The sequence below is a fragment of the Eretmochelys imbricata genome, chromosome 2 (genome assembly GCF_965152235.1).
Source record: "Eretmochelys imbricata isolate rEreImb1 chromosome 2, rEreImb1.hap1, whole genome shotgun sequence".
Taxonomy (NCBI): Eukaryota; Metazoa; Chordata; order Testudines; family Cheloniidae; genus Eretmochelys; species Eretmochelys imbricata.
Genome location: NC_135573.1, coordinates 231,749,600 through 231,776,613, shown reverse-complemented (window position 1 = coordinate 231,776,613; position 27,014 = coordinate 231,749,600). Strand labels below are relative to the sequence as shown.

At 46.0% G+C, this 27,014-nt stretch overlaps 1 protein-coding gene across 3 annotated transcripts in view; it reads left to right on the top strand.

The window, feature by feature from the left end:
• LOC144260728 (LIM zinc-binding domain-containing Nebulette) overlaps positions 1 to 26,559 on the top strand; it is a 408,056-nt gene extending 381,497 nt beyond the window's left edge. For 2 of the 3 annotated variants that reach the window (XM_077809448.1, XM_077809447.1), the window contains 2 exons: positions 20,852 to 20,967; positions 26,383 to 26,559. In XM_077809448.1, the coding sequence (XP_077665574.1) occupies positions 20,852 to 20,967; positions 26,383 to 26,559 (293 nt within the window). The remainder of the gene's footprint in view (positions 1 to 20,851; positions 20,968 to 26,382) is intronic. The other variant, XM_077809449.1, reaches the window with a different exon arrangement.
• Positions 26,560 to 27,014: the final 455 nt, after the last annotated feature.

Genomic DNA, 27,014 nt, shown 5'->3' with positions numbered 1-27,014 from the left:
TGTATGGCCATTCTTACTTTAATGTATTTTGTTCCAATATACTGTCTTTTGTTGTTAAACTCTTCCTGGTTGGTTTCCTCCTATTGTTATCCTTACATTCATTCATCTTTTTATTTCCTCTCTGCCTTTCAGGTTTTCATTGTCATGCTCATGCATATTGTACATTTTCCACACACACGCACAAACACACACTTTTCTCAGAATGTCTGCAACCTGCGCCAGAATCGTCACTTTATTTTAAGTTTTCTTTTAATTTGTGAGTAAGAGGAAGGTAATAAAGTGGGTGTCAAATCCAGTCTGTCATTTGGATAAGATGGTTGGACTTAGTATTGTTACATATTGGAAAAAAATAGGTAGGTTGATGTTTTAGTTTTTTCTAATTCAGCCTTATGTTGTCTTCAGACCTTTACAGAGGTCTTTGTCCAGGAAAAAGCAAAGACAGCTGGTGACCCGAAAAAGCTTAGGCCAGGACTCACAGGTGAATGAAACACTAATACTGAAATGAATTTTAAGCAGGAAGCACACATTTATTACCTTTTAATTTTAATGGGAATACCAAACATTTATGTAGGTCCAATGCCGCGTTAAATGACCTCATGCCAAATAAACAATATTCAGGGTTGAGCCCTTCAGCCTAACCCCTGCAATACAGCCAACTCCAAATCCTCTCATCCTCCCACTGCAAAGAGGAATGAGGGTACACATGTGTACCTCAGTTTGCACAGACTTAACATTTTCCCTTCTGCATCCAGGCTATCAGGGTCCTGGGGTTCTCACTCATGTTTATCCCAATACTGGTGATCAGCATCTTGGAAACATCTTAAACTGGACCTCCATGATAGGGCAGAGAGGGGGGCAGCTACTGCAGAATAATGGGTCTCAGGGCACAAAACAGTGACAGACAGCAAAGGGGATGGAGGTTTTGGAGGGAGAATCAGCCCTCCCTTTCCCCTTCATACCAGCCTAACTAATGGGCAACATGGTAAGGCAGAGACATCTCTCCTCCTGTACTGCTCCCCATCCCTTCCAGACATGATCTCTACATGTGTTTTAGGTGAGGGTGAGACTCCAGAGCACCTTAACCTGCAGCCTTCCCTTCCTGCCCACCTTCTCCAGGACTCCAGGAGCTATCTATCCTCCACTTTACTAAGATTGGAGTGCATTGCAGGCTGGCAGGGACATATAGCATTGAGAGCAGATGTGTAAGGCTAGTTTAATCACAGACAGCTGCTCAACTACAGTTGTGCCAGAAAATGGAGCCCACTTGCCATGGCCAGTCCTAGTGCTTCTTAGACCCATGTTTTTGGATATTCAGACAGAATCCAAAACCCACTCAGACCTACAGTCTCAAATACAAATAAGAAAGTACAAAAAATGACTGTTTTTACTGGGGAAAAGAAAGGTTCCCTTAGCTTTAGTACTTATCAGACACCTTCTTTGAGCTGAGACAAAGAACAATCCCTGGGGCATGTCTATATAAAATAGTCTGTCCTAAAAGACAGCACATTTTCATTTGTACTGCTGAGTTATTTTGTATAATAGTGGAATACATTTATAGTGAGCTCCTTTTCTTACATTTCATAATAGGACGATGATCACTATCATTAGAACTGTAGTTTGAATACTGCAATGCTTTGAACAAGTGTAGGCCTCTCAGTCTACTATATCTCACTGCCAACAAAATTTCACTATATACCACTTTATGCTAGGTGCTTCCCATTACATCTCACTATATCCTACTGAAGTTGATATTTAAAACATTAGTTTTGCAGAGGGAAACTCCTAGACCCACCCAGAGATGCCTGTGCATATGCACCAACATAAATGCACACACAAAACCTTCTTCAGACTAAAAAAGTCCCTGCCTCTTGGATCATGGAAGCCCCAGAAGGCCAGGTGCGCCGTTACACACTGGGTTAGCCTAATCAGGAGACAGTTGAGTCTAGAGCAATGGAGAAGAGAGGATCTCACTTATGGCAGGATTTGTGGAGCTGCTCCCTGTTCTGTCTGTCCCTCTCCTCACTTTTTGTGCCATGTAGACTGCGTACATTAGGGTTGTGGTAACCCTCTTATGTGGCTCCAGCAAGTAGGAAGGGAGTCTGGGTTAGAGTTTTCACCTTCAAGATGTAGAAAACCCGGCCAGTGCCCTCCCCTTCCTACCCCCGAACAAAAAGGGTCCTCGTGCCAACTATCGCTAATTATTACTAAACTGTTGTCAATAACCATTTTACACAGACACACACAGAACACCACAAGATGTGTATTTTCATGTTATTTTATCACTTTTCTTACTTTATCCTAACACAGTGCCAAAGTCTGGAGTACAGGGAGTGAACTGTAGAGCACTCAAACATGTCCCATGTGAAAAAAACATCCTGATATAAAATCTTTTAATAAGCAAGAAAGTACAAAACTGGCCAGGCTGGTTAAAAACCTACCAGGGGGCAACCCTAGTAAGAGTCCAGTTTCTCTCTCTCGCTTTCTCTCTGTTTTCCTTCAATTTCTACAGCAAAAACCTGCTTTTGAGTGTAGAAAAGGGGTTGTCTCCTACTATTGCTCAGGGGAAAAAATGTAGGGAAGCTTCTGCCATCATCCATAGCAGTGGACCCCCTCCCCACCACCAATAGGTAGGAGGATGCAGGGAAGAAGTCTTTGGCCAGATAAACCCCCTCTCCATTTCCACTGACTGAGCTCTGTCATAATAAGATGCCAACCAGAATGACACAGCTATGTTACATTTTCTTCTCTGGCAGCCAAGGCAGAACCCCTGTTAGGAAACTGAACTGTATTTTCCCTAATGTAGTTCCCTAGGGTCCCGTAATCAAAAATTGGGAGGAGAAGAGTTGTGGATTATACGTAGGACCCTACCAAATTCACAGTCCATTTTGGTCTATTTCACGGTCATAGGATTTTAAAAATTGCACATTTCATGATTTCAGCCATTTAAATCTGAAATGTCATGATGATGTAATTGTAGGGGTCCTGACCCAAAAAGGAGTTGTAGGGGGTCACAAGGTTATTGTAGGGGGGTTGCAGTACTGCTACCCTTACCTCTGTGCTGCTGCTGGCAGCAGCGCTGCCTTCAGAGCTGGGCAGCTGGAGAGGGGCAGCTGCTGGCCAGGAGCCACCGCCAGCAACAGCGCAGAAGTAAGGATGACCTAGGATGGCATTGCCACGCTTATTTCTGTGCTGCTGCCTGCAGAGCTGGGCCCTCAGTCAGCAGCCACCACTCTCTGGCCACCCAGCTCTGAAGCCAGCAGTGCAGAAGTAAGGGTTGCATGGTATGATATTGTCACCCTTCTGCGCTGGTGTTTGCGGGGCGCTGCCTTCAGACCTGGTCACCCGGCCAACAGCTGCCGCTCTCCAGCTGCCCAGCTCTGAAGGCAGCACAGAAGTAAGGGTGGCAATACCGCAGGTTCCCTAAAATAACCTTGTGAGCCCCCTACAATTCCCTTTTAGGTCAGGACCCCCAATTTGAGAAATGCTGGTCTTCCACATTACATTGGTATAGTATAGCATAAAAGCACATAAAAGACCAGATGTCATGGGGGAGACCAGATTTCATGGTCCGTGATATGTTTTTCATGGCCATGAATTTGGTAGGGCCCTAACTGTATGGAAAGAACAGTAGACTTTTAGGGATCGCCTAGCCACATTCCAGTGCATCAGCAGGCTTCCCACCACAGAGACACTTAAGACTGAACGCCTCAAAAGAGAATAGTTTGTTTACTCTCTCTTCTTTTGAGTCATATGTATGCTTCTCTTTTCCATCATCATCTTTCACTTGTTTCTGAATTAGCTTTCTTTCAGACTATACAGAATGCTTTTAATTTTATTTCTTGTAAATTCAGGCCCCACGCCAGCTTTGCCAGCCTGAAAACTAGATGTGAGAAGAATGTCTGTATTCTGGCAAAGATAACCACATTAAAGCTGTCCTTTCTTTACATGTCAGTACTCATATGATTTTTCTGTTTTTTTTAAATGCCTAATATGGTGTGAATAGTAGGAAGAAATCAAAATAATCAGTACATCTGATGTAAATTTGTCAAAACAATTTTTAAGTGACTGAAGTAGTAAACTAAATTCTTTGATGGGGGTAAAATGCACAGAAATAGATGATTATCTGTTCTATATTAGTTGGTACCACAATTTATTCAATGTATACATTGTGTTTGCATTAAACATGAGATGAGGGTTTACCCGCTTGCAAGATTGGGGACCCCTGCAATGAGAATGGATTCTCTTTGACAAACTGATTTTTGACTGGACCAATGCATTTCTCTTTAAAAAGGCTCACTCTCACAAAAGTGCCCTTTCTTAAATTTCTCCACAAAGAAAATGAGAGTGCTTGTTTAGGGACCATGACCCAGTTCTTACCCATTTGAAGACTCTATCTTTGAATGCAAGGAGTGGTGGTTCAGGTGACTGGCTTCAAGTGCTCTAATTGGCTTCAGGTGCTTTAATTAATCCATAGCAAACTTTCTTCCCTCTCCAGGGAAGAAGGCTCCCTTCTAGCACTCTCCTGCTGCCCTCTGGCCTGGGCTTTCCTTGCTTTTTGCCCCGCTTCAGTTCCCCCCCCGACCGGGGCAGAGACTTTTTCTTCATTTTTTTTTTTTTGCTGTTTTTTTTGCTGCCGTTCAAGTGCTGGTCGGCTGCCAGCTTGCCTGCCAGCCCCCCCACGCCTGCCCTCGGACACTGCTATTGCTTCAGCTGTAAGCCCCGGAGGAGGAGGGGAGGACTGCCGACCCGCTCCCCGGAAGAGGGGAGTGGACGCCCCCAGACCCAACCGTTTTGCTGTTCGTTTGTGGATCCGTAATTAATCGACAAGTTATTTTTTTCTTCTTCTTATCTGCTTGGCATTTATGGAATGTTCCACAAAGCCCAGGAGAGAAGACAGCCGACAAAGACATCGCCCAGGGAAGCTACAAATCATCATGGAGGGGACCGTAAGACTGAGTAACTTTTGAACTGTACTCTTGTGTGGGGGGAGTTTGACTGTGTCTTAACTGCGTTTGTAGGGGCACAGGGGGTGTGGCATGGACCTGCCCCCCAATCCATCGGTGCCCCCCCCACACTACTACAACCGTCATGGCCCCCCCGCCGTCCGTCCCTGCTGGCAGCTTGCCATCTGCCTCTAGACTCAACTGCTTGCCCTGAATTCCATCGTCTGGACCAGACACAACAGCCGACCAAACGAGACTCTTTGGACAAACGTGCGTGCGTCCGCGTTCCCCACTCCCCCGGACTGCCCACCCCATAGTTTGCCCCTACTACCTGACCCCAACTCCTGTTTCCTTCCCCTGTCCAGTACGACCCATTTGCCCCTCCCTCCCCGCCTGCAGCCCAACGGGGAGAAGTGGTTAATCTGCCTCCCCCACCCCCCTCCTCCTTCTGGTGTCTCCCCATCTCTCCCTGCTCACGATGGCGGGAAATGAGAGGGGTGAGGCCCCTCTAACAACCTCAGTTGCCCCTCCCCCAACTACCCCCCTGCCCAACCTCCAAGCCTCCCCCCCAACCACTGCTGGAGCATTGGCAGCCGGAGGCACCATGGTGACTATTGCCGCTGCTATGCCCACCGCCCCCCCCAGATTCTAGGAAAGCCCCCCGGTTAGCCGGAAAGGCCACGGTGCGAAGAAGGGGAAAGGCTCCGCCACAACCACCAAGCCCTCCATGGCAGGGGCTACCCCCACCGCTGTGGCCTCGTCATCAACCATGGCGTCCCTCCCCGCTGTTCCCTCCACCAGCTCTGCGAGCATCCCTCCCCCGGCCCCCAGGGCATATGCCCGGGCGGTGGCAGCCCCCCCCGCCTGCCGCCTCGTCATCTCACCCACCCACCACCTCCGTTACCATCAATAGCGGCCGGGGCCCCTTTCCCACCATGACCAGGAAGCATGGCGTCCGTTGCCTCCTGGTGCCCGCCTCGCCCCACGTGGAGACATATGTGCAGGCATTGGCGAGGGTGGTAAGACCCACGGCTATTGTGGCGGCCTCCAAAATGTATGGGAAGGTCGTCTTTTTCTTAGCATCGGAGGCTGCCACCCCGGAGGCGGTGGAGAAGGGCCTGGCGGTGGGGGGGGGGGTGTTTGTCCCCCTGGAGCCGCTAGAAGACCTGGACGTCCACCTAGTCCTGACCTCTGTCCCTCTTTTTCTACCCAATGCCGCCCTGTTACCCACTCTCTCCACCCTGGGGAAACCCGTTTCTGTCATCAGCTCTCTCCTGTTGGGCTGCAAGGACCCCACTCTCCGTCACGTCCTTTCGTTCCGCCGGCAAGTGCAGCTTCTACTGCCACTGGCGGCGCATGACAGAGAGGCGCTCGAGGGGTCCTTCCTAGTCCCCTACCAGGGAGCCCGTTATCGGGTCTACTATTCCACAGGATAGGCCCGGTGCTACCTCTGCCGATCAGCGGGGCATGTCTGAAAAGACTGCACCTTGGCCCGGCGGGGAGGGGCACCCGAGACCCCCGAGACCCTGCAGGACATCGGCTCCGTTGTTGTCAACGCCCCTAGCCGCCCGACATCTGAAACCACCTCTCCTCCTGCTCGATCCACCGCTGCTCCTGCCTGGGCCCAAGAGACACCTCCCCTACAACGCCCAGACGAGCGAGGGAGCCCCGCCCTTGCTGTTAACAATCCAGCAGAGCCTATGGAGGAGGGTGCAGCAAAGATATTACCGAGCATAGGAGAGGGCCCTCCCCAAGGAGAACCGCCCCCCCTTCATGCTGCCTCACCGTTACCCCCCCCAAGCCTCTGAACCATCATCTTTGCCCCCCGACATGACCCCTGCTATCCAGCCCCCAGACGATGCTATGGAGGGCTAGACTCTAGTCCAGGGAAAGTGAGGCAAGCAGAAGGCTCGAGCTCTGCTGCACCCATCTGATGCAGAGGCCCCCCAGAAGACCAGGAAGGGAGGCACTGACACTGAGCCTTCTGCTATGCCCACAAGTGAGATCCATCTGCCGGTGTCGGGAGGGGAAAACAAAATAGCACTAGAAGGTAGAATGTCCCCTCCGAGACCCCTGAGGAAGCCCCTTCTGCCCAAATATCACCCAACCCCCCCCGCGAACCCCGAAGCGACCGTCGTAGCGGGCGCCAGGGGGAGACCCCCGGGGTGGCAGAAGACGACCTCTCCTCCATGTATGAGGAGATCGAGGCCCTAGGTTTGACCCCGGTCACCCAGGGAGAGAATGACCTACTGCCAGCTGGCCTCGATCTGTGCAACCTTACCCCAGTCCCCCTTTCCCCATGCTCCCTCCCCCTAACCGCCTTCCCAGGCGAGCACCCTGCAGAAGGTGATCCACCACCTGATGCCATGGCTGCCAGATCCACCAAAGAGCCTGCGCCTAGCATCACTGGAAGCCCCCCACCCACCCCCTTAACCCTCGAATCTGTTCGGGAGGCACCACCTCTCAGCTGCTTGCCTCCCGAAGCCCAGAACCTCGCCTCTGCCCCCACCCCCACCCCTGCCCAATCCACCTCCTCCTGCAATGCTATTGCCGCCCCTGGGGTTATTTCTTTCCCGTTTTTTGCGGATTCCCCCCAAGGAGCAGCCTTTGCATTTTCCTGCCGCGACCCATTAGGAGCTGCAATTTTCCCTCCACCATCCCCTTCTACCCCAAGGCTTGAGATGGATCTAATAACTTTAGCCTGTCAGACGTCCCATCGGTGGTCTGCATCCTGCCTGCCCGCCTCAGCGGACCATGAGGCTGCACCAAGAGCCCCACCAGGGAATAACCTGGAAATCGCAACCCCACCCCCCCATGAGCTGCAAAAAGCATTGTGAGAGCTTTTAGAAGACATCCATGGCTTCTGCAACAGGGTACAGCTAGCTCTCCAGCTATGGGGGGACTTTGATCAAATCCTCCAGGCCACAAGGGCCCTTATAAAGGAGAGTAAAGGGAAAGGAAGGCACACTGCTGCGGCCTACGGGCGGGCCCGCAGCTTCCATGACGATTTACTCACAAGATGGGTCATGGATTGTTGCGCGACCTGCCGGGGGCTGCGAACACCCCCGCCAACAAGGAACCCCCACTCCCCCCAGCCCTCTGCATGACGCCTCTCATTATTGCAACTTTGAATACCAGGGGCTGTAGGGTGGCTCTCCGCAGGTCCCAGGTGCTCTCTTACCTTCGGGAAGGGGGCTACTCTGTGGTTTTCCTGCAGGAGACCCATACGGATCTGACCACCGAGGACAGCTGGCGGCTGGAGTGGGGGGACGGGTCTACTTCAGCCACTTCACGATTCGACAAGCTGGAGTGGCGACCCTGTTCTCCCCCAACCTATGGCCCGAGGTGCTAGGGGTCACTGAGGCCATGCCGGGTCACCTGCTGCATCTCCGAGTCCATATGGAGGGGCTCGTGGTCAACCTCGTTAACATCTATGCCCCAACAACGAGCCCAAAGCGGCCGCAATTCTATCAGCGGGTGTCCGACTTCCTCAGCACCCTAGTTTCTCACGAGTGCTTAGTCCTGGGAGGGGACTTTAACACCACCCTCGAGGAACAGGACCGCTCAGGGGCCGAGCTGAGCCCGGCCGCTGCAAACATTCTCCGAGAAATAGTCGAACATCACTCCCTAGTAGACGTCTGGCGTGACCATCACCCAGATGACACTTCCACGTTCACCTTTGTCCGGGTGGAGGCCCATCGGTCACACCACTCTCGGTTGGACCATATTTATTTATCCCATTTCCATCTTTCACAGGCCCACTCCTCCAACATTCAGCCGGCCCCATTTTCCGACCATCATCTAGCCACCATAACAGCCTCCCTCCGCGCAGAGAGGCCGGGGCCAGCCTATTGACATTTTAACAACAGCCTATTGGAGGATGAGGGCTTCATGACGTCCTTCCGGGAGTTTTGGCTGGCCTGGTGAGAGCAGTGGCGTGCCTTTCCCTCGGCGCGATGATGGTGGGATCTAGGGAAGGTGTGCGCCAAGCTCTTCTGCCATGACTACACTCAGGGCACCAGCCGATGGAGAAATGCAGCGATAGAGCAGTTGGAACGGGAGGTCTTAAAGATGGAGAGGCGTCTGGCCTCCAGCCCTGAGGACCCGTTCCTCTGCGGAGCGTGCCGGGAGAAGCGGGAGGAGCTCCGGGCCCTCGAGGACCATCCGGCCCGAGGTGCCTTTGTTCGATCCCGCATCCACCTCCTTCGGGAGATGGATTGCGGCTCCCGTTTCTTCTATGCCCTGGATAAAATGACGGGGGCCAAGAAACACGTCACCTGCCTTCTAGCAGAAGACAGCACCCCCCTCACGGATCCGGTGGAGATGTGTGGGAGGGCTTGTGTAGAAGTCACAAGACTTCTACACAAGATCCGACCAATCCTGGCGCTTCCAGGGTGCTCTGGGAGGAACTCCCCACGGTCAGCGTTGGCGACCGAGACTGACTAGAGCTGCCTGTCACCCTGGCCGAGTTCTCGGAAGCCCTCCGTTGCATGCCCACCAATAAATCTCCGGGCATGGACAGGCTGACCGTGGAGTTCTACTGTGCGTTCTGGGACATCGTTGGCCCAGACCTAGCCACTGTCTGGTCCGAGTCTTTGCAGGGCGGGGTCCTCCCTCTTTCGTGCAGGTGAGCTGTGCTCGCCTTGTTGCCGAAGAAGGGGGACCTCCGCGATTTACGAAACTGGCGTCCCATCTCGCTCCTTAGCACGGACTACAAAATTGTAGCGAAAGCAACGGCTAGGGTCCATGATGGCGGACGTGATCCACCCAGACCAGACCTATACTGTCCTGGGCCGCAGCATTTTTGACAATCTATTTATAGTCCGCGACCTTTTGGAACTCGGGCATAGAGACGGTCTGTCATTCGCCCTCCTGTCTCTTGATCAGGAGAAGGTGTTCAATAGAGTGGACCATGAGTACCTCTTGGGCACTCTGCAGGCATTTGGATTCGGATCTCAGTTTGTGAGTTTTCTCCGGGTGCTGTACGCTTCCGCGGAGTGTCTGGTTAGGCTCAACTGGACCCTGACCGAACCAGTCAGCTTCGGGCGAGGAGTACGGCAAGGGGGACCCCTCTCGGGACAGCTGTACGCTCTGGCGATCGAGCCCTTCCTCTGTCTCCTCCAAAGGAGGTTGACAGGGTTGGTGCTACGGGAGCCGGAGCTGCGGCTGGTCCTGTTGGCATACGCCGATGACGTGCTCCTCGTGGTCCAGGACCCAGGCGACTTGGCGCAGGTGGAGGCTTGCCAGGCCATCTATTCAGCAGCCTCCTCCGCCCGAGTCAACTGGGTCAAGAGCTCTGGCTTGGCGGTGGGGGACTGGCGGCAGGTGAGCTCTCTCCCACCCGCGCTTCAGACCATTTGGTGGAGCGCGGGTCCACTGCTCTACCTAAGCTTTTACCTTTCTGCCACGCACCCTTCTCCGCCGGAGAACTGGCAAAATTTAGAAGTTGGGGTGATAGAGCGGCTCCAGAAATGGACGAGACTACTCCGATGTCTCTCCCTCCGAGGGAGAGCACTGGTGCTTAACCAACTAGACCTGTCCACGCTCTGGTACCAGCTCAACACCCTGGTCCCGGCCCCGGGTTTCCTGACCAACCTCCGGACATCAATTCTAGAGTTCTTTTGGTCAGGAATGCACTGGGCCCCTGTTGGGGTTCTTCATCTACCCCTGAAGGAAGGAGGGCAGGGCCTGAAGTGTTTGCACACTCAGGTCCGTGTCTTCCGCCTCCAGGCCCTGCAGAGGCTCCTTTATAGCGCAGGTAGTTTGACGTGGAGCATACTGGCGTACACTTTCCTGCGCCGCTTCCAAGGGCTCCGATACGACCGGCAGCTCTTTTATCTCTGTCCAAAAGGTTTTCCGTGAGACCTCTCCGGGCTGTTGGTCTTCTACCAGGACCTCCTCCGGACCTGGAAACTGTTTTCAACAACCAGGTCCATGGCGGTCACCGTGGGAGCAGATCTCCTCACGGAGCCCCTACTACACAACCCCCAGCTCCTTGTGCAGGCGGCGGAGTCCCGCTCAGTGTGCCAGAGTTTGGTCCTGGCAGAAGTCACAAGAGTCGGAGACCTCCTGGACTATGACCGGGGAGACTGGCTGGATCCCCTGACGCTTGCTCGGCGCATGGGCTCTCCAGACCTCATACCCCCTGGCGCGTACTTCAGGAGGTGAAGGCCGCCTTGACGCCTGCTGCTTGGGCTTATCTCAGCCGAGCCCTGCACGAGGGCGCACCCCGCCCACCCTCTACCCCAAGCCCGCCGGACCTTTCAATTGGGCCCCTACCCCGTAGATCCCAACAAATCCCTCACCCTTTCACTGCGAGCCAGCTGCATGAACTGCAACCGGTCAGCTTCCAAATTGCTCCACAGAAATATCTATACACACTCATGCTTCACACCCTTCACGCCCACACCCTGGTGTCCCGCCCCGATACAAAGTGGCGGGACCTCCTGCCACCCTTGGAGGGTGAGCAACCCCGGTGGGCCAGCCTGTATTCCACCTTGGTCCCGAGGCCCGTCAGGGACATTAGTTGGCGGCTCCTTCACGGAGCTGTGAGCACGGGCGTGTTTTTGACGCGGTTCAACCCCATCCCAGATACTTGCCCTTTTTGCAACAGGAGGGAAACCCTGGCGCGTGTATATTTAGTGTGCCAGGCTGCAGCCCCTTTTCCGGCTCCTCACAAATATTTTATTATGCTTTTGGCTACACTTTTCCCCTCACTTTTTTATCTACACACTATCCATCCGTGGCCCCACAAAATCGCGAGATCTCCTGGTTAACCTCCTCCTAGCCCTAGCTAAAACAGCCATTTATAAAACCAGAGAGGGGAGGTTGGCTAATGAAGCGTCCTGCAATTGTAGGGCCGTTTTCCGATCCTCAGTACATTCACGTATCCGGGCGGAGTTCCTCTGGGCGGCGTCCACTGACTCCCTGGACGCCTTCGAGGAGCGGTGGGCGCTGTCCGAATTTCTCTGCTCGGTGACCCCATCCGGTTCCCTCCGTCTGACCCTTTGATTGAGGGGAAGAGCGAGAGGCCCCAGCCGTTTGCCGCTGTGGATACCATCATCACTGTCACCTAGGAGGGGTCCTATCACACGTGGCTGTACGTCCCCCCCCACCCCTAAACCGTCACCCCACAGCCATGCCCATCTTGTCGGGCACTCTCAGGAGAGGGATAATCGGTGACACTGGGCGTGGCACTAGGTAACTCGAGGGGGTGGAAGACCATGAGTGTCGAGGAAGCCCCCCGTCTCTGGGCCCAGACTAGCCTGAACACTTCTCCCTCCTGAAGACTGCTGTGTTATACCTCGTGTTTGCTTTTGTTTTGTTGCATAGTTTTGCTTTATCCTTTTTGGTGATTCTTGTAAGTGTTACACACATAAAATTCTTTTCTGCTTCAAAAAAAAAACCACTCTCCTGCTGCCCTCTGGCCATGCTGTATTGAAGGGCACTGTATGATTTATGTATACAATGAAGGGCATATAGGAGATCTAATTACAAATTAGAACACATTGCTAATGTTACCAGTATGCCCTTCATTTTTGTTAATTGTTTCAGAATAATGTGTGAGAAAGCACAATACAACAAAAACTGCCCTGTACACAATGTGAGAAGGAATTGCAGCATTTTGTGACAGTTTGTGTGCCTCTCAGTACTGGGAAAGGCATATCACAAACTGGCTTTTTTGGCTGTTGCGTGTCTTCATAAATTAAGAGAGTGTCGTGCTGTGAAGTGAAATGTCTCACTCTGCTTTCTCAGCTGAGGCATGCTGTGCACCCGATGTGACATGCCAGCTAAAAACCCAGTTTGTAATAAGGTTTGCACTTCACTGAGAGACATGACATGATACCAAATCCTGCAGCCATACCTGCAAACTATTGCAATACATTTCTAGTGCTCTGTTGAAGTGCGCTGTATGATCTATGTACACAACCATTACAAATGCAGTGTAAGAAATGGGGACAAGTCTACTTATTCTTATATAATTATTAATAGTAGTTACTGCTCTAGTGTATATGGAATGGTTGGAGAAGCTCATCTTTAGACTACCAGAACAGCACCAAGGTAAACCAAAACCATATAAGTAGAAATGTATGTATGGCTATAAATATGAGTTGAACTCTAGTCATAATTTCAGGACAACAGATATGGAAACTCTGTTAACACCAGATTGATAAACCCAGAACTGCCTAAACAAAAATCAGTATCTGGTGTAAATTGTGCTTCTGAGATATGTCTACTTTCCGCAATTATTCATTTTTTGATCGTAGATTGAATTAATGTCCTTAATATATCAAAACTCTGGTTTTGTGAGTAAAACGAGTGCCTCAAGGACACAAAGTTTTAATGTTGCTATTTCTTCATTGCCCCTGGTTTAGCTGTTCTGCAACATTTAGTGCTCACAATAACCTCCAAATGATATTTTAAGGATTAAAATTGGGGACAATAAATTCCATTTTTAGGTTTACAAGCAGAATAGTCCAAATGGTACTATTTTTATAGGAGCTGTAGGTCTCAACTGGCCAAAGGGATGTGAGAGCAGTAAAACAATTTGTTACTTTCAGCTAAAATGAGTTGTTATATTGTTATAAATGTTCATAACATTCTAAATGTCAGATATGACCTCATAATTTTTTAACTTGTCATTGTAACAACTGTTTATACTAGTTTGCTGCTGCTAATATAACCCTGATCAATGACTTGTTGTCTTCACCTACAGATTTTCACTATTTTCACTGTTTTAGTTAATGCCACAGAAAACATTTAGGCTGTCTGAACTGTGAATCTGAAACTGGTAGACGCATACTTGACATGGCTAAGCTTTGCTTCCACTGCCACTGCCATGGCTACACTGCTATTTATACTGGCACTAGTTTGATGAAAGCTAGCACAAGTATGTGTATGCACGCAGGGGAATCACACCCCTAGTTTGCAGTGTAGACATAGCCTTAGGTTCAGTTTCAATAGATGTGAACATTACAAATAACCTCTGTTTGTATTTTATAGGCTGGTGACTTTTCAAAACATTCTGACTTCTTGAATATCCTGAGATATTGTATATGACTGTATTTCATGATAGATATGCTATTGGTCATACTGTACCTGCAGGCATTAAAATAAAAAGGCCAGTGTTCTAACTGGCTCTCAGGGAATCAGGGTTATTCTGTATAGTTGAACCTACATAACCACGCTCCAATAAGCAGCAAACCTGTAAGTCAGCATTAAAAATTAATTTTGGGGTTTGCGGTTTCCTGAAGCAGTGGCCATCAAGATTTTGCTACTCCGCTGGAGCGGGGCCAGTGTGAGTGACAGTATGCTCCCTGAAGACCAATAGGTGAGCACCTCACTGTCTCTTGGCCCCTACCTTAGCACTCAGTAATACCCAGAAACAGGGACTGTATATAATTGGTTAGTGGTGATGATGCTTCTCTCTGTCTCCAAACTGCACTGGACATTTCCCAGATTAGTGGCATTGTAATTTAGATATATATAGTACTCTAAAACTTTCTTACAAAATGGTTTGGATGTAAGTTACAGAGTAACTAACAGATGAGGAGGTTTCTGACCCATGGCCTAACCTCACTCCATCCCAATGCCTCCCCATGAAGGGAATATTGAGGTGGGAAATCTCCACAGGGATCTCCTTCTGAAGATCCCCCTTACATTCTCCTGTTATGATTGAATTGGCCTCATTAGCACTACAAAAAGTAATTTTCCCTCTGTTAATATTCACCCCTTCTTGTCAACTGTTGGACTGGGCCATATCCACCCTAATTGAATTGGCTTCATTAGCATTGACCCAGCACTTGGTAAGGCACCACCCATCTTTTTTCATGTGCTGTACATTTATACCTGCCTACTTTTTGTCACTCCATGCATCTGATGAAGTGGGTTTTAGCCCACAAAAGCTTATGCCCAAATAAATTTGTTAGTCTCTAAGGTGTCACAAGGACTCCTCGTTGCTTTTATTAATTATTTTAAATGTTATAAAATTACTATTCCCATTGAAAGTTCATTGCACAGCCATACTTTTTGATGATTTTTCTGTGGCTACATTTGATTTGTGTACAGTTTATTTTGTATATTTTTAAAATTTAGGATAGCGTAAAATACGCAAACTTGTCATATTGATGTTAGGAAATGAAAAAAAGTGGTTTTTTTCCTGGTTTGAAATACATTGTTTATGAATTCAAGCTAATTATAGTAAAAAAAAAATGTAAAGTGATCAAAATATAAATGAAACAGTTTGAAATTATCGAAACAAAATATTTATTTACTTGAACCATTTTTTCTCCAGATTTTCAGTTTGTGAAAAAATTTAAGGTTTTTCACTTTTTGTCCTGATTTGGGATGGGAATTTTTTTTGCAATCTCAAAACTTCTCACAGTGCAGGAAAATCATTTCCTGGTCTACTCTACCTCACTTCTGTGACTCTGTCCTCTTCTGGTTCTCCTCCTACTTCTCTTATCACTACTTCAGAATTTCCTTTGGAGGATCTTCTTCAGCCCCACCCTACCCCCACTCTCATTTCAACTTTCTGCATGGGTCCCACAGGGCTCTGTCCTGAGTCCCCTTCTCTTCTCCTTCTACATCTTATCTTTGGGTAATCTCATCAGCAAACACAAATTCAACTACTACCTCTATACTGATGACTCCTAGATCTATCTCTTTACTCTAGACCTGTCTCCTTTTGTGCAAACTAAAGGCTTAGCCTGTTTCTCTGACATCTTTTCATGGTTATGTAGCAATCATTTCAAACTCAATATGGCTAAAACAGAGCTTCTAATCTCTCCCCTCCCCCCCACCTCTCCCAGTCATCCTCATATCATCACCCTCTCTGTAGCTCAGGCCTATAACCTGGGAGTCACCTTCGATTCATACCTCTCTCTAGAGCCTCACAGCCAGGCTATGTCTAAATCATGCTGAAAGAATCAGCAAGAACTTCTCTAAGATATGGGCTTTCCTTTCTTGCAGGTAGAATGCTTGTCCAGGCTCTCATAACCTGTGTCTCAATTACTGCAACATCCTCCTTGACAAATACAGTCTTGCCCTGCTCATATCTATTCAGCACACTGCTGCTAAGATAATTTCCCTAGCCCATTGTTTTGAGAACATTGCCCCACGCTTTGCATCCCTCCACTGGCTCCCCATTTTCTGTTGCATCAGACAGAAGCTACTTGGGTTAATTTACAAGGCCTTTCACGATCTGTCCTCACCATACCTAACACCTCATTCACTATCAAGTTATTGACTCCCACCTCCAATCAGGCCATGATGCCAGCCTCCATCACGCACTTATTAAATTTTCAAACAAGAGCTTCTCCCACTGACATAGCTGCCACCTGTCATGTGAGGTGGAGTTACTAAGCTGACGAGAAAGCTCTCTCTCATTGTCAAAGAGCATCTTCATCCGTAGCACTACAGTGGTGCAGCTGCACCACTGTAGCACTCGGGATGATTTAGTTGGGGTTGGTCCTGCTTCGAGCAGGGTGTTGGACGAGGTGACCTCCTGCAGTCTCTCCGACCCTAATCTTCTATGAGTCTATGTAGCCTGCGTAATTTCTGGAAATTTCTATTACAGCCAGATAACATTAGCAAGTAGATTCTGTGTTTGTTTGTTTGACTTCTTTCGCCTGGACAGAATCTGGACATCAGGGCAAGGAAGCATATTTCCACAGTCCTACTGCCGATGGTTGGCATATTGGTTCTGAGTGTGTGGGCCACCCATTCTCAGAAGATCCTTTCTGGATTTGGAAGATACTCTGAACACAGACAATGAGAGAGGAGTGATGATTGTTGAGGGACGTAGGCCCTATTAGGGAGAAGAAGTAATGAGAGAAGGGTTTCCATTGGCATCATCACTCCACTTTCCATTGGAATGAAAGCTGGGGTTGTTAGGGTGCCTTTTCTTGACAGGAGCTGAGTAAAGGGGTTGTTTGGGTTGGTGTTTATCTGCCTCTCCTGACAGGAGTAGAGGACTCCTTCTCTCTTTCTGTCCCTGCATAGCAGAGGGAGTGTGAGCTGCTGGAGCAGGAGCAGAGTTCAGTAACGGATAAGAACTGACCAGATGCTCATTCCCAATACACTGTAAACTCAAAAAGATTGAATTCTGCTCTTAGTTTTGAATACACACAGCCACATTTATCACTGGCATAAGCAGAACACACCATTGATTTCAGTGGAGTTGCTCTCATTTACACTTGTGGTGAATTTGGCCCACAGTGTTCAAATGAGTTTGAAATTAGGCAAAATATGTTCACCGAAGCGTGCTCACAGTAACTTTTGACTAAATTGCGCTTCTATCCATTTTCTCAGGAGAGGCCATGTCTGATCATTTAGAAGTAGTATGTGACAACATTGAAACATAAATTATCTGATGAACTGCTTAGAACCATTAACTTAATATCAAGATCACCTTGTGAACACATTAATGAGCACTAATTTTCTGATGATTAAACTGCTTTAAAGTATCTGTGCACTCATACATCACAAGAATGAAGTCGCCACATCTAAAACATGCATTATTCATCATATTCCAGTACTGCATATTACTGTCCCCAAGTTGCTTCATGTTATAGGAACTTCTCTGACTAAATCAACATACGGCTTCAACTTTACTCTCTCACCTCACAGCACAATCTGTGCATTTGTAGTAATTTGAAATTGGTGTCTCCAAATCACAAATACCTTAATTAAGAATATAGTAATTCACTATCTTTAAAAAGTATAACATAATGGATATGATGACTGGGTAATGAGCACTCAATATTTTAATCATATATGTAGTTTATTTTAATATATTATATATTAAAAAATTACTAGTTACAGGAAAACTCTAACCATTTGCTCAAACTACCAATCTCAGAATTAGGGATAGGGAAGCAGGTTGGGTAAAATGAAAATGAAACTTCTCACAGAGCACAAACTGAACTTTCATTCCAGCACAATTCAGCAAACCTTTCCCCATAGTTCATTTCACACCCTTCTATACGTCCTGGTTCCTTCAGAGGTAAAAAGGCCAGATGATTCTTGCATACTTGCCAATATCTTTCATTAAAGCACTGCCTGATGATGTGCTGTCTTCCAGCTCCTCCCCAAAACCTTAACTGCCAATAAATTAATTCTGCAACCTCTGCAGCCCCACATTAATTAATTCTGCACCTCTTGATCCCCTCCATAAATTATTTTTGCACTGCTCCTGTCCTGTATCAGTTTTGAACCCATCCTGAGGCTTGATCATTTTGTGGAAAAAGTGTCAAAAGAAATGTACCATCTTTATGATTATTTTTACACTGTTGCTTAGTGAGGTTTCAGTTGTGCTTGGCGAATGCCAATTAACTATTTGAGAGATGGGCTAAGGTTCTCAATAGCTGGATTAAACCAGCAGAGAGATGTTAGGCCCAATATTGGTGAGGCTTGCAAACCATGGTTAGACAGGAAATGATTAAACCTTCACTGTTTGGATATTAACCACCTTACCAGTTATTGTCAGGACCGTCCACCTTCCCCCAAAACAGAGGCTTGTGGAAAAGATACTGAATGGCCACCTCAGCTACACTTGGGTTTCACAGATGCCCAAGGACACTTGTTTTTCAGATTCTGTCAGTCCGGTGTCAAAACAGGATGTTGGAACAGAGACTGTTGATTTAAATTACTAGGAATCTCCTTCTAGCAAGGAGTAAGGGTAGAGGTTTGTCACAGAACTTAGTGAGCACCCCCATTCCAGCCACTCCCAAGGACTGCTGTGAGGAAAATCCAGGCTTTGGTGCTTTGGATTCACAGGTGCTTTAAGCTCTTGGAGCCTGAACAGAATCCAGCCACTGCTCAATCTTGGGGTCCCTAGGCACACTCTTGGGGCACAGACCTTCTGTCTGGTATTCTCGTCTGAAAGGTAGAACCCACTGTTGAGCTCCCTCAGTCTCCTGTGTATTTAAACACACCCTCTCCCAGAATTCCACTTCAGGGTGTGATGCTGCTGGTTTACAGTTTAACTCTCTTAGGAGCATGCAGCAGTTGTGAAGCCTATCACACACAGACTTTGCTCGGTGTCTAACACGTGTTATTTTATACTTAATCATATAAGGCACAGAAGAACACAGAAGATTTAAACCAATAAACATTACATGAATATTTCTACCTGAGTTTCCTCACCACTCCGGGACATTCTTTGGGCTGGGTCAGGCTTCAGTGCATGGTTCATGCTGCATTGCTTCTTTCTCCTGGAATAGAGGAAAATGGCCCCTGAGCAGAACCGCGATCACTCTCGTTACAGTGTGTATGGTAACACTCATTGTTTCATGTTCTCTGTGTATATAAAATCTCTCCACTGTATTTTCCACTGCATGCATCCGATGAAGTTATGCTTATGCTCAAATAAATTTGTTACTCTCAGGTGCCACAAGTACTCCTTTTCTTCATCCCTTTTGAAACTTTCATTCTTCTGTGTCAGATGATGCCATTTTCAGCATCTCCACATAAGCACAAACGCCTTTGTTGACAAGGTGATCTCCCCCTGCTAAACCAGTTCTTCTGGGTAGCGACCAGTTTTTAGTCTAGAGTGAATTTCTAGATTTCCTGTAGCTGAGTACTTAGTCAACTACCCTCTAGTGTCAGCCCTGTATCTCTCTGTGTGGGGACTTCAGCCCAACATGGAGGCAAACAGGAAACAGAGAAGGCAAAAAAGCTAAATGTACCAGATGGAGTTTGTGGCCTGACACAGATCGAGTTCACATCACAATTCATAAATTTTAGACATTCCCAAATCATCACAAGGGTCCACACGGTTTTTATTCGAACTTTCAGCAGCTTTTCATCAATAAAACACAGTATAGTGTTGTCACCTGTGGTTGGTAAAATCACACTACCAAAAAAATTGTGTGTATCTGTGGGAGGGAAGAGCGATGTTGGACAGAGCCTAATGGACATAGCAGGACAAAGGGACAGAAAGAAATTGGCAGATTTTAATTAATCTCTATGCTTGGCCAGGGTGTTGATGGAGTCAGCATAAACTAAGGGAACCTAGATCAGTACCCATTGCTAAACGATCACATATACCTAGATGAAATAAGCTTTTCTAGGTCTTTAGCCTATAAAAGAAGGTAAATATACTATAATTAGAAATAAATTGGTTAAGCAGTGTTACTAAAATATTTCAACTTTGTTTCAGTACTTAGTTTTAGTTTTGTCTTTTTTCATTAACAAAAATCAAACTGTCGTGTGCCCCCATGGTATCATTTTTCTCTACTATCTCAGTGTAGCATCAAAGTTCTGCGTTCTGTGTCTACACTTATACCACTACAGAGGCACAGCTACAGTGCTGCAGCTGCATTGCTGGAGCTCTTCAGTGTAGACAGTCACTACAGTGATAGAGCGGTTTCCCCATCACTGTAGTTAATCCACCTCCCTGGGAGGTGGTAGCTTGGGTCAATGGAAGAATTCTTCCGTCAACCTAGTGCTGTCTACACCAGGGGTCAAGTTGGCTTAACTATGTCACTCAGGGGTGTGTGCTTTTCACACCCTGGGCGATGTAGCTGTGTTTAATGACTTGGCCTTAGTGATGTCCCTGATTTTGGTGCACATGTCTGGTCATGTTTCTCGAGGTCTTTCAAGCCTTCCTACTCACTGTTGTGCTTCCAGTTATTCGTGATGCTAATGAATATTTCTCTGCTGATTGTGTTAGGTTTATGTAGAATTCAACCTACACAAGGCTTGTTTTGTCACTTAAAACTCTTCTCTACTGATTTAGAGTTACCTACCTTCTGGAACATGAATCCCAATTTATGCTGCAGGTTTCTAATCGGGAGAGCAATCTACAGCTGCTACCAACCGCTAAGAGAAGTTGCACACACACACTCAATAAGGATATTGTTTTAAATCTTGTAGTAATGCTTCTGTATGTCTTTAATGTGTAGCCCCTGTGCTTCCTGGAGCATATCAACAAAGTCAGTCCCAAGGGTATGGATATATGCACCAGACCAGTATGTCATCTATGAGGTCAATGCATTCGCAGCCACATTCAGCAGGCTTGGTGAGTATTGAATTGAAAGAATCATTCTTTTCAGTGCACCCCCCTTTAGCTACTGGTAAATGTCTTATAAATATAAATCCGCTGGTAACCTTTGCAATCCCAGAATTGGGAACCTTGGGAAATAATCATTCTTCTGGATTCCTCATATTGTACTTATTTTCAAATTAAAGAAATGCTTCATATGGTCCTAACTGCAGGTAAAATATGCATAGGATTAGGTGATGCAGAAAAGTAGCAAGAGATTTTTATCTCAAAAACTGAATGATGTGAATTTAGATATGTGCTCCAAAGAACAATGAAATTATCTACATTATTCATGTACTCTAGAAAGAAGAAAATGTTGCGGTAGGACTTTTTCACACAATGAACTAAGTAATGAGGTTTCCATTTGCTGTTGTTTTTAATCTGTCTGATCAAATAGACACACAGAAATTTAAAGCTGGAGGGAATTTATAGTTCTAACAAGGCCATGTTTGTGCTTTTTGCAGGTGAACCTTGTTTTTTAGTTGGTATAGCTAGCTATGGTATTGGATGTCAATGAGGACTTACAAAAGATTTCTGAAAATTGGACTTGTGCATATTTGTTTGCTTCTTTGATTTCTTAAGATTTTTTAAAAAATTACTAACATTTTTAACATTTCTTATTGTGGTAGTGACTAGAGCTCCATTGTTTTTTAGCTTAAGACTATCATAAATGTCAGCTTTGGTTTTCCCTTTTCTTTTCTGGCAGATCTACAGGATATTTCAGAGGATGTATTTTTGTTAGCTCTCTCACCTTAATTGAAGTCGCAGGATGTTGACTTATTAACAAAGATTAGAGCTGGCCAGAAAATGGAATTTTAGTTCCATGAAAAAAATTTAGTTTTCAGAAGTGTTTTCATCCCAAATCAGGAAAAAAATGCTAAAAACGAAGACATTTTCACAGAACTAAAATACAGCTATATTTTGTTTCAAAAACACCAAAACGTTCCCCCAGCAGAAACATTTTGGTATTTCAGACCTCAGTGTTCTGCCCAGCTGCCTGTCCAGCAAGACAACTGAGCAGCCAACTAGCAAGGGAGCTGGGCAGCCTGCCTGCCAGGCAGACGAACTGGTACCTAGGCAGCCCACCTAGAGGGCTGCAGAGGAAACGGGAACCTCAGGAAACTGTGCAGCCTGCCTGTCTGCTAGGCAGGAAATTGGGGAATTGGAGATTCCAGGGAGCCTAGAAATCTGACAGCCCACCTGGCAGGCTCCCAGGGCTGTCTGGCTCCCTGGGTGACTGGCTCCCTAGCATCCTGATTAGTGGCCTGCCAAGCAGCCCAACTTAATTTCATAACTTTCACTTTCTTGGCGCTTATTATATCAGCACTTCTCTCATTCTCCATTCGTCGTAGCTGCTGTCTACTCTAGAAATTGTAAGGAAATCTTCAACCATTGCACGAGCATTGTATAGGTCCAAAAGATGGGAATTCCATTGTTGACCATCCGCCAGCGTTTCCAATACCATGTTCTCTTGAACTGCTTAGAGCAACTGTAACTGACATGGACCCCACTCTAGCAAAGCTGATGGAACTACTAACAAGCTTAAAGTTAAGCAAGTGCTTAAGTGATTTGCTGCATGGAGTCATGGTACTGAAAACTGCTGGAGCTGGCAAGTCACCTACACTAAGGCTCTCAGTATTGCTAACAGCTGGGCCGCTGTGCTAGTTAGCCATGATGGGAATGGTTTGTTAACATTCTCACAAGGTTCAGATCAGAAAGCGCTAGGCTCCATTTGGCTGTTTGAAAAGTGGAGATCATTACAAACAGTTGAGATCATTCCAAAGCCTTAAGGTAATTGCAAGGTTGTTGGAAAGCAAATTCCATAATCCCAGTTGGTTTTCCTTTATAGTTCTATGTGCAAAGCACTGTTGTATCTGCCATGGGTGACGACAGGCCAAAATGGAGAGCAGTCTTAAACTGATGGTTGAATACATGTATCAGACCAGATCTGGCCTGTAAACTGGGAATATTACAACTGTGCTTCAGCCCTTATATGCAGATAACTTTCATTGGTATCAGTGGGTGTTTTGTGTATACAATGACTGCAGATTCATGCCTTTGATGGGATACCGGATAAAGGGAGTCAAGTTTGACCCACTTTACAACTGCCCCCGCATAACCCCTTTCTTATGCTCTACTGTGCTTTCAGTATCTGTTTAACTTACTCTTGATTAGAGGAATAATTCACTTAAATGCATTTTTAAAATCCCTTATTTGAGTCATTTAAACTACACTCTGAAGTGATATTAGGTACTAAATGCTAACTGGATTATTACAGAATTTTTTTCCCGACAGCCATTTACCACCTAATTAGGTCTTAAAGCCATAAATTTGGGTATCTCAGCAGCATTAGGGGCCCTAATAATTTTTTTAAAAATATGGAGTTATCAGCTTGTCTTTACAACTTTGCAGCACTGTGATGCTATCAAGCTGGTTAAAAGGAATCACACGCCAAAGAATTAAAATGCATGTCAAATGGCTAATTCCTTTATGAGGTCTCTGCTCACGGCACATGTTAAATGGATTAAAAGCTGGCTAATTCATTGGTCTCAAAATGTAACTGTAAACAGGGAATTGTCATTGAGCAAGTATGTTTCCAATGGGGTCCCGCAGAGATCCGTTCTTTTGCCCTGTGCTATTTAACAATGATCTGGAAAAAAACATAAAATCATCATAGATAAAGGTTGCAGCTGACACAGAAATTGGGGGAGTGGGAAATGAGGAAGAGGGCAGGTCACTGATTCAGATCAATCTGGATTGCTTGGTAAAGTGGATGCAAGGAAACAATATGCATTTTAATATAGCTAAATGTAAATATACACATCTAGGAACAAAACATTTAGGCGATACTTAAAGGAAAGGAGGACTCTATCCTGGGAAGCAGAGTCACTGAAAAAGATTTGGGGGTCATGGTGGATGGTGGATTTGGGGGTCATGGTCTGAGTTACCACAGAAAATTCTTTCCTGGGTGTCTGGCTGGTGAGTCTTGCCCACATGCTCAGGGTTCAGCTGATCGCCATATTTGGGGTCAGGAAGGAATTTTCCTCCAGGGCAGATTGGCAGAGGCCCTGAGGTTTTTTCGTCTTCCTCTGTAGCATGGGGCATGGGTCACTTGCTGGAGGATTCTCTGCACCTTGAAGTCTTTAAACCACAATTTGAGGACTTCAATAGCTCAGACATAGGTTAGGGGGTTGTTACAGTACTGGGTGGGTAAGATTCTGTGGCCTGCATTGTGCAGGAGATCAGACTAGATGATCATAATGGTCCCTTCTGACCTTAAGGTCTATGATTCTATGGATAATCAGCTGAACATGAGCTGCCATTGTGATGCTGTGGCTAAAAGAGCTAATGTGATCCTTGCATGTATAAACCAGGGAATCTTGAGTAGGAATAGGAAGGTTATTTTAACTCTGTATTTGACACTGTGTCGACCACTGCTGGACTACTGTGTCCAGTTCTGGTTCCCACATTTCAAAAAGGACATTGATAAATTAGATAGGGTTCAGAGGAAAGCCACAAGAATGATTAAAGGATTAGAAAACATATCTTACAGTGAAAGACTCAAAGAGCTCAATCTATTTAGCTTAACAAAGAGAAGGTTAAGAGGTGACTTGATTACAGTCTGTAGGTACCTACGTGGGGAGCAAGTATTCAATAATGGGCTCTTCAGTCTAGCAGAGAAAGGTATAACATTGCTACCCAGTATTTAACCCATAAGTTAGTTTTCTGCTGCACAATGCGTTCTCCCCTACTCTGGCATTCACAGCTCTTCTACAGATAATCCATTTAGAAGGCAAAGGAGAAGTGCAGGACCATTAAATCTGTTTCTAGCATGGAAGCAGGAATAAGGAAACACACCTTACTGTAAGTCTATGATATATGACCCACTTAGGTATTTCCTGCTGGTGGGACTTCCATCTGTGCTGAACTTAAATTTTCATTTTTTAAAAATGTTAATTATCTAGACCATGTGAACATGAAGCAGTCTAGTGTTATCTTCCTGAGTTGGTAGGCAGACAGCTTGACAATATCCCCTTGATAGATCTTATTGGGTGTTCACTCCAAAAGCCAACATACTGGCCAACATCAACTGTTTTTTTTTACCTTTGATCATATCAGCAGAAACATCTAGCTAACATTGCTGGATATAGTGAGAAATGGAAAAGAGCTCTTAGGTGAGTGGGATACTATTTGTGATTCCTGAGCTGCTTTTGGCTTCTGCCAAGAAGGTAGGAAGGAAAAGGAAAGTAGAGAACTCATATGACTTTTTTAAATTAGCAGAACCTGCAGTTTCAGTAGCATTTGGGGAAATTTGGGGAAGGTTCATTCTCCAGCTAAAGTATAACAATCATCTTGCCCATCAAGGCTTAGTGGGAATCCGTTCTCTATGAGTCTAAAGCCACTTTTTAATCTTTAATAGCTGACAATAGTACTGATATATGTATATGAAATAAATATTAAACTTAGGAAGGGAATGTAGTTGACACAGGAGTAGAAGCACGGTGATATTTAGTTAACAAAATTAGTTTGCACTTTATTTATTTGGATTTACATTAAAAAGAGCCTATTGGTGACTGTGGATGCCTTTGCCATCTATTAAAAATATAACTTCAACCCTTATCCCAACCTTAACCTTAGTATAAACAAGTGTAAACCCAGCTATCCATAAACATTCATGTGAGCAAAATTTTGCTCACAAAAAGATAAAAGAATCACAAATACTTAGTATTTGTGCATGAATACTCATGTACATTTTACGTGTACATGAATAGTCGTACAAATATGTACTCACATGAGCATTCCCACCACAAATATTTACCCAGTCATCATGAAATCTTATCTTCACTAGGAACAAAAAGGTGTGTTCTTAACTCATGTTAGCTAACTTGAGGTGGAATCGTAGTAAAGGTTTGTAGTGTTCATGTGAGGTGGCAGGTCGAATTAGCTAACGTGAGTTAAGAACACGTGTTTTCTCTTAGTGAAGACACAGCCTGTTTGGGATCATCCAAGCAGGACAGAAACAGTACCATGTGGTTTGGGTGGCCAGTCATGCAGCATGGATAATTAACTATAGGTAGTGAATACACAAGGCATCAGTAATGGTGAATATTTCCAGAGCGAAATGTGGTTGCATGGTGCATGTAACGCATATGTTCATAAAAATCAGTCTCATGACTGAATTTGCTGAATAAATTATTTGACACAAATAGTCCATCCAGTTCTATTCAGCATATATCTCTTAGATAGTATAGACTGCACTCTCTCTGCATGTGGGTTTGAATTCTATATTTCAGCTTACTAAAGATAGTGCTGTGTGTATATGTATGAGGCAGAGAAGCAATGTCTGTCAATGGTGGATTCTTCATGGCCCTGTTTCTTTTCCTTCAACAGAGAACATACAGAGCTATGTATGACTACAGTGCTCAAGATGAAGATGAAGTTTCCTTCAGGGATGGGGACTATATCATCAATGTGCAACCAATTGATGATGGCTGGATGTATGGTACTGTTCAGAGAACTGGGAAAACAGGAATGCTTCCAGCAAATTACATTGAGTATGTTAACTAATTTTTGTCCCTAGTCCTTTGAGCTTTATTCTGATTTACTCAAAACTTAATCTTTTGAAACAAAATACTCAGAAGAAACTTTTAAGACCCTATGTTCATTACTTTATCACTAATATAACAATTTGATGTAAGAATCACAATCTGACACACATATCCAAACAGTATTGCTTATAATAATACTTTGTAAGAACAAAAGACATATGTGAAAGCCCGGTGCTGCCTATTATGTAAAGGTTTCCATCCCTTAGCTATAAAGGAGAAATGTCTTTTTCTGAGATTCTCGTTTAAACGTAACCATAACATGGATTCTTTTCTTATGTCACTTTAAGATCACAAGAGGCTAATACGTTCAATTTAGTAATACATTCTAATAATTTTTAAAGCTGTTTAACATAGAGCATTTAATGACCCAGTAAAAATGATGACTGGATAATTCAGCCTTTTAAGTAACAGCAG